This window comes from Lepidochelys olivacea (assembly GCF_965140295.1).
Source record: "Lepidochelys olivacea isolate rLepOli2 genome assembly, chromosome: 7".
Classification (NCBI taxonomy): Eukaryota; Metazoa; Chordata; order Testudines; family Cheloniidae; genus Lepidochelys; species Lepidochelys olivacea.
This window is the reverse complement of record NC_140417.1, coordinates 85,480,271-85,495,024: the sequence shown is the minus strand read 5'-3', so window position 1 is coordinate 85,495,024 and position 14,754 is coordinate 85,480,271. Positions and strand designations below refer to the sequence as shown.

The 14,754-nt window shown below is 47.5% G+C and overlaps 2 protein-coding genes across 3 annotated transcripts in view; one reads left to right on the top strand and one right to left on the bottom strand.

Annotated features, from left to right (window-relative positions):
• The window catches only part of SPOCK2 (SPARC (osteonectin), cwcv and kazal like domains proteoglycan 2), a 65,005-nt gene extending 51,775 nt beyond the window's left edge, over positions 1-13,230 (top strand). For both annotated transcript variants that reach the window (XM_084634842.1, XM_084634841.1), the window contains exons 7-10: positions 4,762-4,980; positions 6,151-6,213; positions 6,808-6,945; positions 8,327-13,230. In XM_084634842.1, the coding sequence (XP_084490968.1) occupies positions 4,762-4,980; positions 6,151-6,213; positions 6,808-6,945; positions 8,327-8,463 (557 nt within the window). In that variant the 3' untranslated portion in view covers positions 8,464-13,230. The remainder of the gene's footprint in view (positions 1-4,761; positions 4,981-6,150; positions 6,214-6,807; positions 6,946-8,326) is intronic.
• Positions 9,355-14,754, bottom strand: part of TYSND1 (trypsin like peroxisomal matrix peptidase 1) — a 35,770-nt gene continuing 30,370 nt past the window's right edge. The window contains exon 5 of the mRNA XM_084634840.1: positions 9,355-10,166. The gene's annotated coding sequence lies outside the window, so the exon portion shown is untranslated. The remainder of the gene's footprint in view (positions 10,167-14,754) is intronic.

The window sequence follows — 14,754 nt, the reverse complement described above, 5'->3', positions numbered from 1 at the left end:
AATCCTAACATATTGTAACATGATTATGTAACCAATTATATCCCACCACCTTAATTAGTTTACACCCAGCAAAATTAATTATACAGCAGACAGGAACAATCACAGAATCAGACAGAGATTATACAGACAAACAATAGCAAAGTGGGAACTATAATGGCAAGACAATACAGAAGTGAGGATTTCACATCCCAGTATTGATAAGTGAGTTCTTGCCAGACAGGATGCTATCAAACTAAGTTTTCTTTTACATTTTCTAGGCACTTCCCTTTCTCTGGAGCTGATAGGCACTATCAGGACAGGATTGTATTCCTAACAGCCCAATAGCACCTTCTTTCCATGTGACTACTTTGGAATGTGAGGATGTGACCGGTCGCTTCCCAGTTTATGGCTGCCTCTGTCGCTTAGCCAAAGGCCTTAGCCTAAGAACAGGGCCCCAGACTGTCACAGTAAGAGAAGGACCTTACATTGGCAGACAGTGATTTTGATTCTTTCTTTTATACCTCTAACTAGCCAAGTGATAAAAATACGCCTAAATTCTTAAAGTACAGGCCTTTACAGACAGGCCTGAATATCTATATCCTAACAAACCCCACTCTCAGACTAGACCCATTCCCCTCCACTTTTTGACCTTTCTCATAATTCAAGAACAAGGAGGCCTTCAATTAAATGAGGAGGCAGCAAATTTAAAACTGATAAAAATACATCCTTTTTTACACAACACCTAATTAATCTGTGGAACTCACTGCCACAATGTATTTTGAAGAGAAGAACTTAGTAGGACTCAAACAAGGAATAGACATTGAGCTATGTAATCAGAATTTCCTCCATGGTTTCATTACAGACAGAACAAGGAGTAATGGTCTCAAATTGCTGTGGGGGAGGTTTAGGTTGGATATTAGGAAAAACTTTTTCACTAGGAGGGTGGTGAAGCACTGGAATGGGTTACCTAGGGAGGTGGTGGAATCGCCTTCCTTAGAGGTGTTTAAGGTCAGACTTGACAAAGCCCTGTCTGGGATGATTTAGTTGGGGATTGGTCCTGCTTTGAGCAGGGGGTTGGACTAGATGACCTCCTGAGGTCCTTTCCAACCCTGATATTCTATGATTAGCCAGGATAAAAATATATAAGGGACATTAACCATCCTGCTTCGGGGCTTAAACCAGTCACTCTGTGGCATGCATGCACTAGGCTTTTTTGCCCCAAATCTCCCACCATTGCTTCCACCAGTCCAGCTCTCCTGGTTACAGTGACAGCGGGAGTACTAGTGACAATGGGACTCCAGGCGGCCCCAGTGTTTGAAGCATCCCATGGTCTAACCTTGCTTCTAACACATCTACATGGCCCAGTGCTTCGATGCCTGTGTCTGCCAGCAACTTGTCTATGCCAGTGCTGACAACAGTGGAGCTGCATCAGGGCTACAGTCACAGTGGGTGAATTCCCCGATGCTGCCAGTGGTGACATGGGGCCAGATTCCTAGCTGGTGTAAATCAGTGTAGTACCGTTGGCTTCAACAGAGCTATTCCAATTTACATCAGCTGAGGAGCTGGGCCAAGGCTTGTGTATTGGATCTCCATTCCTCTATTCCTAAATTGGGTCTAATGCAAATGATGTGGTGTCTCCTCCCCAAAGGGAGCATAGATTATTGGACTGGAAGAGCAAAATTACCAGTGGCCTGCCACTGAGAAGGGGATGAGATCTGGGGCAGGCCTGGCCCATGTGTGCTGGCTGACGTGTCTAAAAGGCTTTCGGGTGGGCTGTGGAAGTCCTGTGCTGCAAGACGCACTCACTGACAACAGTGTTCTGAGTTTCCAGTGGATCGTTCCATTCAGGGCAGCTGTCTGACATGCCACGTATGTCCCTCAGCATGAGACATATTTGACATGCTGGGTACCTTTTTCACAACCTATGCTCTTAATCTAGATCAGCCGAGCTCAAATTAGACCTACTGATGTCATGTGCATTTTGGTGAGGGGCCTGCGTGACAGAGGTGGCAGGCAGGGCTTGTGGTAGATGTCAGTGTCCTGGGGGCAGATGGGGAAACAGGGCACAGTGAGGTGCAGTAACAGGGCTGCTTTCCCTGACATGAGCCTCGTAGCTGATAGCCCAGAGGCTACAGATGTGCCACGCTAAGATGGGAGATTGCAGGCTGCTGATGAAACCCACAGGGCTGAGACGTATCCAGCAGGGAGGGTTGGGTGAATGAGTTCCAGTGCAAGATGCATAGAGGTGTGTGTGTGGCTTGATTCTCCACTGTGCCCATGCTCTGCTTAGGTACAGTGGAGAGAGAGTCTATCAGGGAGCCAATTGCAGCTCCCTAATTTTCAGTTGCTTTGCACCAGCATTAGTTAAAGCTGCAGGGGGTAGGATCCCTCAGGGACCTTCCACCTATGGAGAACTGGACAAAATGGATCCTAACTCCTCTACTCCCCTTCCCTACCTGACACTCTTCTCCTTCCCCTTACACTGGGGCAGAGGTTTCCAGTGCAAGAGACATGGTGGAGCTTACTGCTCTAGCTTTATTCTGGTGGAGAGTCCCCCTACACACATCCGGGGGAATCTCCAACTGTTTTACATTCGCTTTTCACCACGTAGTGAACTTGGTGGCAGAGAATCTGCCTTATAATCTCAGGGGGAGAGAATGTTGTCCCAGGATAAGGACAATGTGTTATGTAAATACCAAGATGAAGCTGGTGCATTTTCAGATAGGACCCATACCTTGTTGTTGGACAACCTTGTGCTGTGACCTTACGAGACCTACCGCTGTAAGCGGGGTTGGATCAGGACAGAATTTGGCAGGGAAAACTCCATAGAACATCTAGGTGCTACAGAAAGTGGGGCTGATATCCTTCCTTTTGAGTCAATGCAGGACCAGTGTTCTAGCCCGGGGCTAGTTGGACAGCGGGTTCCTTGTGTGGCTGTTTTTAAGATCTCAAAGCAGGTTCCTGACCACATGTGGTTATTAAAGATCCTTTTTGTAGGAATAGGCATGTCAGTGCAGGAGTCCCAGTCAGATTCCAGCCTGGATAATTTCATTCTGCCTATCTGAACTCCCTTTAGTTTCAGTGGGAACTGAAATCCTTGAAATCCTAGGCTGAACTGTTGGGTAGTACTGCTGTGCTTTGCTAAACAGCTCCCATATTCCACTCTGAAGGCAGCCGCATCTCGGCAGTGAATGAAATGATGATATAAATCTCCTGTGACAATGTTCTGTTGAAATGTCTTTATGATTCCAGTGATGCGTGGTGATCAGACCATTTTATCTGATGGATTTTGGTGCAGTGGAGTAAATCTTACTGCATGTGCCATTATTAACCTGCTGCATTCTGGTTGGCTTTGAGACTATCCCAGTGGCATGTTATGGCCAATCCTAGGGCCTGCTATGCAGGTAAAAAGATGATAGTTTTTAATGCATACAGAGCTTTTCTGAGTGGCTGAAAGTGTCCACTGTGTAACTTTTAGGAGTGAATAAAGGTTGGTCGTGCAGAAACCTGGCTGGTTGGGGTTGTAGCCGTTATTGTGGTAGATACGCACTGGTCAGGCAGAATAATGAGAGAGGTCTTTGCATGGCCAGTCAGCTCTGTCAACTGCTGTGAGCACAAGTAAGGCAAACACTTCAGTGTGACTATTAAACCGGAGTCCCACCCTGTCCCCATAGTGGGGTCTGGTTGGTCCCGAAGCACATGTGGAGTGTGAAGTGAGCTCAGTCAGGAGGAATCTGGTTAGTTTAAATGCCAGTGAACAAAAATCTCTGAGCTGATTGCTCCCTGGGGGGAATTTGTTTGATGAAATCAGCAGTAGGAGCTGTGTTTGAGGCAGACTCTTCTCTGCCACTCCCTCCTGTGAGCTTTCCCCCCTCAGCTCTGATTATCAGAGCCATGGGCTATGTTTGTTTTCTCCAGCTGCTAGGAAGTCCTTCGAGAGCCAAACTGGCAGCTGCTTTGTACCCTCTGTGAATAGGGAAAGGGAAGCGGGGTTTGAAGAGTGTTGCCCAGAGACTCAGCCTAACAATCCTCTGTGCTGTGCGGATCTGTGTGTAGCTGGCAGGGATTACAGTTCACAACAGGGCAGGACTCATCGGGTGAAGCACTCACTCAGACTCCCCACTGCTGCAGTGCTCAACTTTTATGCCCTGTGATCCTCCCTGTAGTTCTTCCTGACCTCCTTCACCCTGTATAAATTTGTCCTGCAGCAGAGATCCATTCCATCCCAATGTCATGGTTCCTTAGGCCACATCAGCATTATGGCCTCATGTCATGGCACTGTCACAATGTCAGGGCATTTCACCAGCCCTCAAAAGGAAGCATTCATGACAAAATTGGCCTGGCCTCTGAAAATAAAGGGTGTGTAGCAGCCTGTTTGCCCCAGTCTGGCACCTCATGCCAGCTCGCCATTCACTCTGACACACAAAGGACACAGCAAGGGGTGCTGTTCTTGGGTGAGAAGCAGTAGATGCACTTCAGCTGATAACGCCTAAATGATTTTGCAGACTATCTGACAAGGAAAGCCGCTATCCCAGGACAGTCCCCAGTCTTCATTTTTCTCCCTTTTATTTTCTGTCCTGAATCCCGTGGTTATGCACACAATTCAGCCGGTGAGTTTGACCATTGCCAACAACCCACCATTCCAGGAGACACTGCCATCTGACAGTACCTGTGTGCATGGTGGTGGTGTGGGTGAGGGGATAAAGGCACTTTTGATTTGACTCATTCCTCTCTCTCTGCTGTTCCCTGTCTTTCTCCTGCACTCCCTCGGTTTGCTCACAGTACTAGACAAGAGCCTGGTGGCCAGTTGCAAGGATTCCATTGGCTGGATGTTTTCCAAGCTAGACACAAACAATGACCTTTTCCTGGACCAGACAGAGCTCGCAGCAATCAACCTAGACAAGTATGAGATTTGCATCCGGCCCTTCTTCAACTCCTGTGACACCTATAAGGATGGCCACGTCTCCACCGCCGAATGGTGCTTCTGCTTCTGGAGAGAAAGTGCGTCGTCACCAGATTTCCTTTAGAGAGAGCGCTGTTTTGTATGGGCTTCTCAGTCAGCAATTCTATATGGCTATCGAATAGTCAGTAACCTCACCAAATGTCTGCCTGCTTCTGTAAAGCCCCAGCAGGTTTGGCTTTCTTAAAAAGTCAGATTACAGAAACCCCCTCCTACTGTGTCCCATTGCAGCAGAAAAGGTCACCTGGGGTGCCTCTGCTGTCAGGTCCCAGGACAAAAATCTCTAGCGTATTTTCAGAAAAGGCTCCTACCTTTCTTACTGTCTTCCTCACTTCCTCTGACAGTTCACCAGAGCCAGGCTGTGGTCACATTCAGGGCCCTGTTCAAACAGGCTATTAACTGAATTTCAGGATGGCAGCATGCAGTGATTCCCAGGCAGTGATGGTAGCCATTGCTCTAGCATTTGTCTTTTGACCACTTTCTGGTCAAAAAGCAGGGAGGCAGCCAGATGTCAGACAAGGGGCTACAGTAATATATATACTGCTATAAATAAATATAAAGGGCAGTAAAGAGCAGAATGCACTTAGAAAACAGTCACCCCACCTAACATTTCCATTGAAGTCCAATATGAGGACAGCCCTGCATTATACAATGTACTGGTTGAGGCACTGATGATGAATGGATAGCTCAGTGGTTTGAGTATTGGTCTGCTAAACCCAGGGTTGTAAGTTCAATCTTTGAGGGGGCCATTTAGGGATCTGGGGTAAAAATTGGAGATTGGTCTTGCTTTGAGCAGGGGGTTGGACTAGATGACCTGAGGTCCCTTCCAACCCTGATATTCTATGATTCTATGAATGGGAAGATCTTGACAGAAGAGCCACTGTTTCAGACTGTGTCATTCTAACAGGGAGTGAGACCAAGAGGAAGTTAACTAAGAACCTGACTGTGTCCAAGGCTCTCGATTCCACTAGCCGGGGGCAGGGGGGAAGGCTCCCTGATCAGCATATAAAGGAAGCTGGGAGGAGTGGGGTTGGATGAGGACAGAGATTGAGCAAACCTGGTTCTTCTGACCAATTTAAGGCGATCCTCACCCCCTGTTCACCACCAATCCCCTGGCCACCTCTTAAGGAGGAGTTCTCCCTAAATAGAAACAGGCATGTATGCTGAGATGCCCACTTAGCTCTAAGAGTTGTTTGCTTTGGGTATTACAGAGCCCCCCTGTCTTGTGGAGCTGGAGAGGATCCAGATCCAAGAAGCAGCAAAAAAGAAACCTGGTGAGTCATGAGCCATGTGAACTTCCCATTAACGATGGATGGGATGGACTTCTCTCCCCTTGTAGCAGGATCTAGTCCTGGCACAGCTTCTGGCCTCTGGGCTTGACATTGCTAACAATCTTGGTTAATCATGGTTGTGAAGTTCTCTCGCCCTTCACATTCCTTCTGAGCGGAGTTGATATCTGCCTCTGCCCTTTCACCTCCCTATAGTTGAGCTGTGACCCATCTCAGAATACCAGTATGATATTTCTCACTGTGATGCATGAGGTGTTACTCTGAGTTAGTGCTGGACTCATCTGAGACCTTGTTACAAGATGTATGCAGCTGTGACATTCTTACTTCATGAGTTCGTCCCCTGAACTTCTGATAAATGCAGTCTGTGACCTTCCCCTTTGTGCATGCTCCTGGTATTTCACCTTCTTGTGAGGCAGCGTCCACTGCAGGTTGCTGGATTTCTGAGATGTTTGTTCAGTAACTCTTTTTAGAACAGCTGATTGCATCTCCGTGTTTCAAATGCAGCAGTAGCTTTTATACTGTACATTTCCTGTTCTCACACTGGACCCAATTTTGGAGACGCCTGTCATTTTCCCCCAGGTGTTTTCATTCCAAGCTGTGATGAGGATGGGTACTACAGGAAGATGCAGTGTGACCAGAGCAGTGGGGAGTGCTGGTGTGTTGACCAGCTTGGCCTGGAGCTGACAGGAACACGGATACGTGGAAACCCGGACTGTGGTAAGGACACTGGAGGGAGGAGAGGGAAGTATTCATGTCCTCCTGACTTGGCAATGAATGAGCATTGCATCACAGAGGAGCAGCTCTGGCTGTGCTGTTGCTTCAAGAAGAGGCAAGTGACTATCACAGGAGGCATGTAGAGCAAGCATGCCTGCAAAGCCTGCACCCAAAGGGTCACCAAAGCCTGTGCCTGCATGTTAAGGACTCAGGAAATTTGGATTCAGATTCATAGATCTTTAAGGCCACAAAGGCCCATTGTGATCACCTAGCCTGGCCTGCATAACACAGGCCATAGGGCCTCCTCCATTGATTCCTGCATTGAGTCCAATAGATGTGAGATTAAGTCATAGCAAGTGAAAACAAACCTCATCCTAGCCCAGAGGTGGGCAAACTACGGCCTGGGGCCACATCCGGCCCGCAGGACCATCCTGCCCGGCCCTTGAGCTCCTGGCCACGGAGGCGAGCCCCTGGCCCCTCCCTTGCTGTCCCGTCTCCCCCGCAGCCTCAACTCGCCGTGCCACCAGTGCTCTGGGCGGTGGGTCTGTGAGCTCCTGCCGGGCAGCGCAGCGGCATAGCTGGCTCCAGCCGGGCAGCGTGACTGCCAGTCCTGCTGCTCTGAGTGGCATGGTAAGGGGGCGGGGGAGTTGGATAAGGGGCAGGGAGCAGGGGAGTGGTTGGATGGGGCGGAGGTTCGGGCGGGGGCTGGACGGGGAACAGGGGGGGGTTGGATAGGCGTGGGAGTCCCGGGGGCCCTGTCAGGGGGTGGGGGTGTGGATAGGGGTTGGGGCAGTCGGGACAGGGAGCCGGGGGGTTGGATAGGGCGGGGGATTCTGAGGGGGCAGTCAGGGGGCAGGAAGTGGGAGGGGGTAGACGGGGTGGGGGCCAGGCTGTTTTGGGAGGCACAGTCTTCCCTAGCCAGCCCTCTGTACAGTTTTGGAACCGCGATGTGGCCCTCAGGCCAAAAAGTTTGCCCACCCCTGTCCTAGTCCCTAATGGATGTTCATTTACATTGTAAAACCATTACCCACTTTGGCACAGTTTGCCCTGACTAGAGGATGGTGCTTGAGGAGTACCTCAGATTGGGATAGCAAGGATGTGGTAAGGACAAAGGTACACTGGGAGACCTGTGTCAAGGCCTGGGGCTGGGATAGAAGGGCCACTGCTGGGGAAGAATGGTTGCATTGTTAGAACTGGGCAGGGCTGAGTTTGCACACCCTCCTCTGTGAGTATGTCTACACTGTCATTGCAGGCAACTTGAGTAGACATCCCCAAGCTAGTTTTAATCTAGTTGGCTCCTTCTCTCAGCCTACAGCAGTGTTGTGAGGTACGCTGGGCTCCCAGCGAAGTGATTTCCCTAACTCGCACTGTCGTCTTGTTGTAGATGACATAGTTGGGTTCTCAGGGGATTTTGGGAGTGGCGTTGGATGGGAAGATGAGGAAGAGAAAGAGACTGAGGAAGCTGGAGAAGAGGCTGAAGAAGAGGAGGGAGAGGCAGACGACGGAGGCTACATATGGTAGAAGCAGAGAAGAGCACAGTTTGGTCGGGATGCTGGCAGCAAGGCGTGACAGCAGTCAAACTCGAAGGAGATGAGCAGCTTAATGAGATGATCAGGAAACACAGTTGAATGTAACTTGCTATAGTAGAAAAAGTGTGTGTGCGCATATATGTGTGTGTGGATGCTTGGAGTGCTATTTACAATGCCCCAGGGACACCCTGCATTCTCCCAATATAGCTGAAAGCACCACTGTAGCAAAGCAAAAGTAAAAAGCAGTCTGCAGTATTGATTCAGTTGGGGGTTTTTGTTCCACTTTTAGGTCTGTATTGATAAATATTTCAGCTCATGGGCACCCCTCCCCCCCCAGTGTGCACATGCTCACACATACCAATACCCACATGCATATTCACAGCCATGTTAACCACTGAGTAAAAAAACCCACCAGTAATTAACACCTTGGTATATGAATCTGGCTGCTGAGCTAGCTCACCACTGACTTTAGCACCACATGCAGACACCTCAGAAAATCACAGGAGCGTTTCCCAGTCTGCATTGTAGCACATGCACTGCCATGAATGACAGGCTATGTTAGTGTGCAGTCCTTCACTTGCCTAAAGTTTAGGTGAAGAATTGTATGGCCATGGTCCAAATGCAGGGCTGTACCCAGTGTGGGTGAGATCCAATTGTCCTTGGGCCTGTTTGAGATTCCTGTTTCTTGGGGGAAATTAACCTATGAGGATATTGCATCTTGCTGTTGAAAGCAATGCTCTCGTGGTAGGTCAGTGACTGTTTAGGCACCTGTGGCTGGCTCAGCTACCTTAAAACCAAAAGGGGTATTGAAGTTTTTTGCCAGATTGATTGTGAATTAATTCTGCATCTTCTAGTGGCACAGAAAAGAGGATCAGGCACTTAGTCTTGCAGACCATTTTCATCATGGGGCAAAGTTTTGATCAATGATTTTAATAACCTTTTTGACCTTGCATTATGAAAAAACAAACTGCATTGTCAGACTCATTACAATAAGAGCCCAAGAAAACCTGTTCTGTACCCACTTTCTTCCCATCCATCCGCTGTTGTCCAGTGCCAGCTTCTGGCAGTCAGAGGTTTAGGGATACTCAAGAGCATGGGGTGTATCCCTGACCATCTTGGCTAAGAGCCACTGATGATCTTGGAGAAAGCGTACCTTGCAGCTGGTACAGGCGGGACAAGCCATGAACTAACAGGATCAGATAGGCACATGCTGTCCTATGAAAACCCAAAAGCTTGGCTGGAACCTGACTCAGATTGGTAGTGCCCAAAAGCTGTCGCTATATGATACCCATTAGTGGGGCCAGGTGAAATGTATTGGTGGTGTCAGTCCATTTATTAGGGATTGTGGGGGAGGGGAAGAGGAAGGTTCAATGACAATGGGTGATCACGTAGACTGCAGCTTTGTTTTGTCCATTGATTAGAATTTTGTGTGTGTGTAAGCGAGATGTCCTGTGGGCTTCAGAATACTCCTTACAGTGTTCTACTCTTTGCAAAGCTGGGAGCTGCTTAGACCAGTAGAACTGGCTATAAGGCTGCCCATTTAGCTTCTTGAAACCATTGTGTAATTCCAGCCACAATTTCCATTATCAGTCCCAGAAAGCCTCCATGTAGCAGATGATGAGATGAGGGACTAGTGACAACATAGCTCCAGGTCGCATCTTTCCCTGTTCGTGGGAGTATTCTGCCACCTTCACCCTGTCAGAAAAGGGGAAACAAAGTCTGAAAGGTCAGTTTTTTTGTAAGATGTAGAGCACTTTCCTTCCCCTCTAGGAGACAAGGCATTTACTGAATATGAACAATGCATGTACCAGTGTTTTTTGTCATTGCTCTCTCTGGAAAGCACCTACGGTTTCCTTCTGTTCAGTTTGTGTGTCCATCGGGGTTGGGCTGAGGTATTTTTGGTCACTTTTGAATGTTCTGTTAGTCACTGGACGATTGAGAAGCTCTGATGAGCTGGAAAAGTCAATGCTATGGGTTTTACTACAGAAGAACCAGCTCCCCAAGAACTCGTATTTAAAGGCAGGAAGTCTAGGTTAGTGAGGCATAGGAAGCAACTTGGTGAGGAGCATGGGGACACAGTGCAACAGAAGATGAAGACAGATGTGAAAATGACATTCCTTCAGAGAAAGAAAAGACATCTCCCCACTTGCGGAACAGCCACCAACCCCCTATCTTCAGTGCAGCCTCCATGACCGTAAACTGGGTGTCTGCTCTTGGCTTAAGAAGGTTGGTTCGCGCACGCACACGGGCTTAATCCTATTCCCATTACGTCAATGTAAGATTTGCCAATGACTTAACTGGAAGCTGGATTTGACCAAGCTATGTTAATTTCAGTTTGATGGAATGGCCCCCAGCCACCAGATGCTAATATTGTAAGTGAGGCCCTGTTGGCATATGGGTGTGTGACTTGAAAGCCTGTGCATGTGTGCACAGTGTAAACATGTGTCCCAGTACAGAGAGAGAGAGTGTGGGTGTGTGGTAAAATAGTGATAGCCAGCTTGGCTTACATTGGGCATTCCAGATCTTATGTGACATTAAGTCTAAAAGGCTGAACCGGAAGCTCAATGTGCTACAATCCGAGTAAACCCAAATAATATGCTTGCAATGATACCACATCAGAGAACACTGTTATGTAGCCAGCTGTGATAATAAACGCACCTTGCTGTGTGGAACGCTTTACGTTCCTTTCTGCCCAATCTCTCTCTAATAAATACAGACCGCTTATCCCCCTTATTCAGCTATTTCTCCTGATCTTCTGAGGAAAGACTAATTGACCATGACTGATGAGGGGACACTGTAGTTGAATGTGCCACTCCCGAAGGGGATGACCTTCTCAGTCAGTGCGCTACTTGAAATGTTCTGTTTTTCTTAGAGTTTGTGTTTAGTATTGGATTTCTTCCACCATGAGCATCACCTCACAAACCATAACACATGCTTGACCTTTCATTCCTAAAAGCTCATTATTACATCCCACCCGTTGTCATTGCCTTTTGGGGCAGTTCCAGTCTCTTTTGTTTGCTTTATGCCTGCTTGTCTCTGGTACTGGAGTTGCTTCCAGTTGTGCACATTTAATAACCTGTAAATATGTTTTTGAATCAAAGGAGCAATTTTCTAATCCCGAAGCACTCTAGCTATGTGGAGCCCCCTTCTTCCCCTGAGACAGTGGGGCTTGCCGCTGAGTTTAGGGCTAGTTATTAAGGCATTGGAGTCCTTCGGTCTCAACCAGGCTCAAGGCTGCACTGGTTGTGCTAGGATTCAGTTCAGCAGTGAAAGACTCCACTGGAGGTGTTTGCCTCTGCTAACAAGGCCTATATTGCTGCAGAGGTCAGCTCCTCCTTTAGCTGCAGAAGCCAAAATATAAACAAAGGAACAAACACACAAATCATCTGCAGCCTTTTGCTTTCCAGAGCTCTACCTCCCTGCCAACACGCACACAAGGTAGTTTAACAACAGGAATACCCTCCCTACTCTAATTTTTCCTGGTTGTAAATACGACACCTATGTGCTGGGATTCTTGTTTGTTTAATTGACACCACCACCATTCCCATAGGAATCAGCTGCGATATCACCACCATCTTCTTAGCAAGCAGCTCGGCCATCGTACCTGCCCACATCATAAGCAGTTGTGCTAGCACAATGTGTCATTGGCAGGAGGGGAGTTAGGAGAGGAAATGTCTAGCAACACTTGTTTTGTTAAAGTTTTTTTTTTCTTAAGAGTGAACTAAGCCATTGCAATATCTATGACTGGCCTTCTGACCCGGTGGCTAGTGATCTTCACTGCTGTGCAGAAGACCTAGCTTCCATTCCTGGTTCTCAGCCCCAGAGATGGCAGGAGCTAGGAGGGCACTGGAAGCACCAGACTCAGACTCAGAGCAGCAGAGGAAGCGCCTTGCATTGCACAGCAGCACACACCCCCTGCCCCTGGAAAAGTAGGAGTGGGGCAGCTGGACATGGAAAGGAGTCTTAGCCTTCTGGTCAAGGTGAACAGAATGAGAGGTGGGATCCAGGAAGATGCAAAGTGGGCAGATGGAATCCTAAGGCACGTAGAGGGCACTGTCTCAGCTGTAGGCTTTTCAAGTGTGGCTGATCATTCTCTGTGTTTTTGCATTCAAGCTTCCTGTGGCTCTTTCCCATACACTTCTCTTTTACTATGGAACTACCCTGACTCTACAAAATCTAGCGCCATGGCTTTAAACCTTTTATCCACCTCTTTCTCTCTTCTCCTCCAAACTGGCAATTAGCTCACTGGTGATCGAGAGCTATGTATATTAAAACCACTAATAGATAAGTATTTTGAAGGTGTTCAAAACATGTTCATTTTGTTTTTAATTATATGCTTAATGAAAGAAACTAACAAAGTTCAGAGAGGAGCAACAGCGTGTAGCCTGAAACATATTAAAATGTCTTATGTGCAATAACTTTGAACTTAGAGTTAAGAATTGTGTTCAAGTGCTTGGATTTCAGTTTGTATATTTAAGTGCTGAAATTGTATCTCTCAGTAATTTTAGATGTTAATCCAAACCAAGTGTTAGAATGTATGTGTGCATTTGATGGGCACTAGCGTGCCAAACATTTCAGTTCTTAGGGCCTCCCTTTTCCCAGCTGTTACACTCCTGTCCTGCTTCACAAGGCCACCAGGGAAAGCTGTTTCACATTGTCTATCTCTGCCTACTACTTAACCTAAGGAAACAAGTACACACACCAAGAAATAAAATGTTATTTTTAAAAAAATTAATAAAAATTTATAAACACTCTTTTTCCCCCCGCAGTGCTGTCATCTTCTCTATTTTAAAAGACTTGGGCTGGAGTGTGAATTCAAAATGGCAGCTGACACCCAGCAGGGGAGACTCAAGTTATCCATCTGCTGCAGAGGTAGCATGCTGAGCTCCAGGGGAGGGGAGGGAAGCATCTTAAGTTGCACCTGGCCAGGCGGTTGCCAGACAGCTCTTGCAAGAGTTGGGACAATTGACAATCGTGTACCTCTCAGCCAAGAAGGTGTTGGCCAAAGTCCTGAAAGCATATGCTACAAAATTAGGGACAATCCTGTAGAGCTTCCAAAAAGAAGGGGAAGAATCCTTCAGGTTAAAAAATGGCTACATTAGGGCTCTTTCTCATCAGCATCTTACCCCAATTTGCAGAAACTATCCCAATCCTTCACCTACCATGCCTTCTGTGTTGCTTTCCTACGACTTCCAAAGGGAGACCATGAAGAACATGCCATAGATGGAGAGTTAGAGAACCTCATGGGGTCTAGCTTCTTGCCATGAAGCTTCATGTCCCACTCACTGTGTGGTGTTGATCCGAGGAGCCATAGAGAGGATTTTTTTCCTCCTTTCCTGTATGTTCTGAACTTCCATATGCGTTCTAGGCTTGTTTCCAGACGCTGACATGGACAGGCTAGTTTATAGAGGTACTATAAAACACCTACGCTGGCATGTCTGAGAAACTTGCCTCTGATATTCTGCATTCCAGTTTCATGGCTGTGCTGTCAAGAAGTGGAAAAACTGGCCCATTTTTCAAAAAGTAGCTCTTCTACAGGTTGATGCTTCCCTCTCTCCCACTCCCTCCCCCCCCCCCAAATCACACTGTCTGGCAACTGAGTGACAAACAATTCCTCATAGCCAGTTCCCATGAGCAGGTCTAAAGTAAAGGAAATGTCTTGTCCCTGTTCACCCACTGATTGCATTAAGGTTTAACAGCCATTTATCCAGTTCAGTTGCAAGTTCAGCCTTCAGCGCACAACAGAAATCTAGTGTAACACCTTGTCAATGTAATACATTGTCAAAGACTTGGCTCTTGCGCCATCTTGAAACTGTTTTGCGATCATGGGGATTGTTCACTCTCTCCCCCTTTAGCTGTGAACTATGTGGCCCACATAGGCAAGAGACAGAGTAAGCGTCTTCTGAAAGCTGCATACCCCTAAAGGGTCTCTGTCCATACACCATATGCTTCTAAAAGGGAGACAGAAAGGCGTCTGCTGAGAGGGAGTGTTATGGAATGAATACTGGCTTCATTTACACTCCTAAACCTGTGCCACACAGGGGACATCATCGTGTACCCTAAAACATTAACATGGTCAGGTGGCCATGCTGAACTAGGTACAGGCACCACTAAAAACAAAAACGTTACAAGAGGCAATGCAAACTATTGTACAAAGTCCCTTATGGTTAGGGCTCAAATCTCTCCCTGTACAAAGCCACACGGCAAGTGAACGTTTCAAAAGGCACAGCCGCAGGGTGCAGCAGAGAAAAGACTTCGCCACCTGCCCCAACATCGTTCTGGA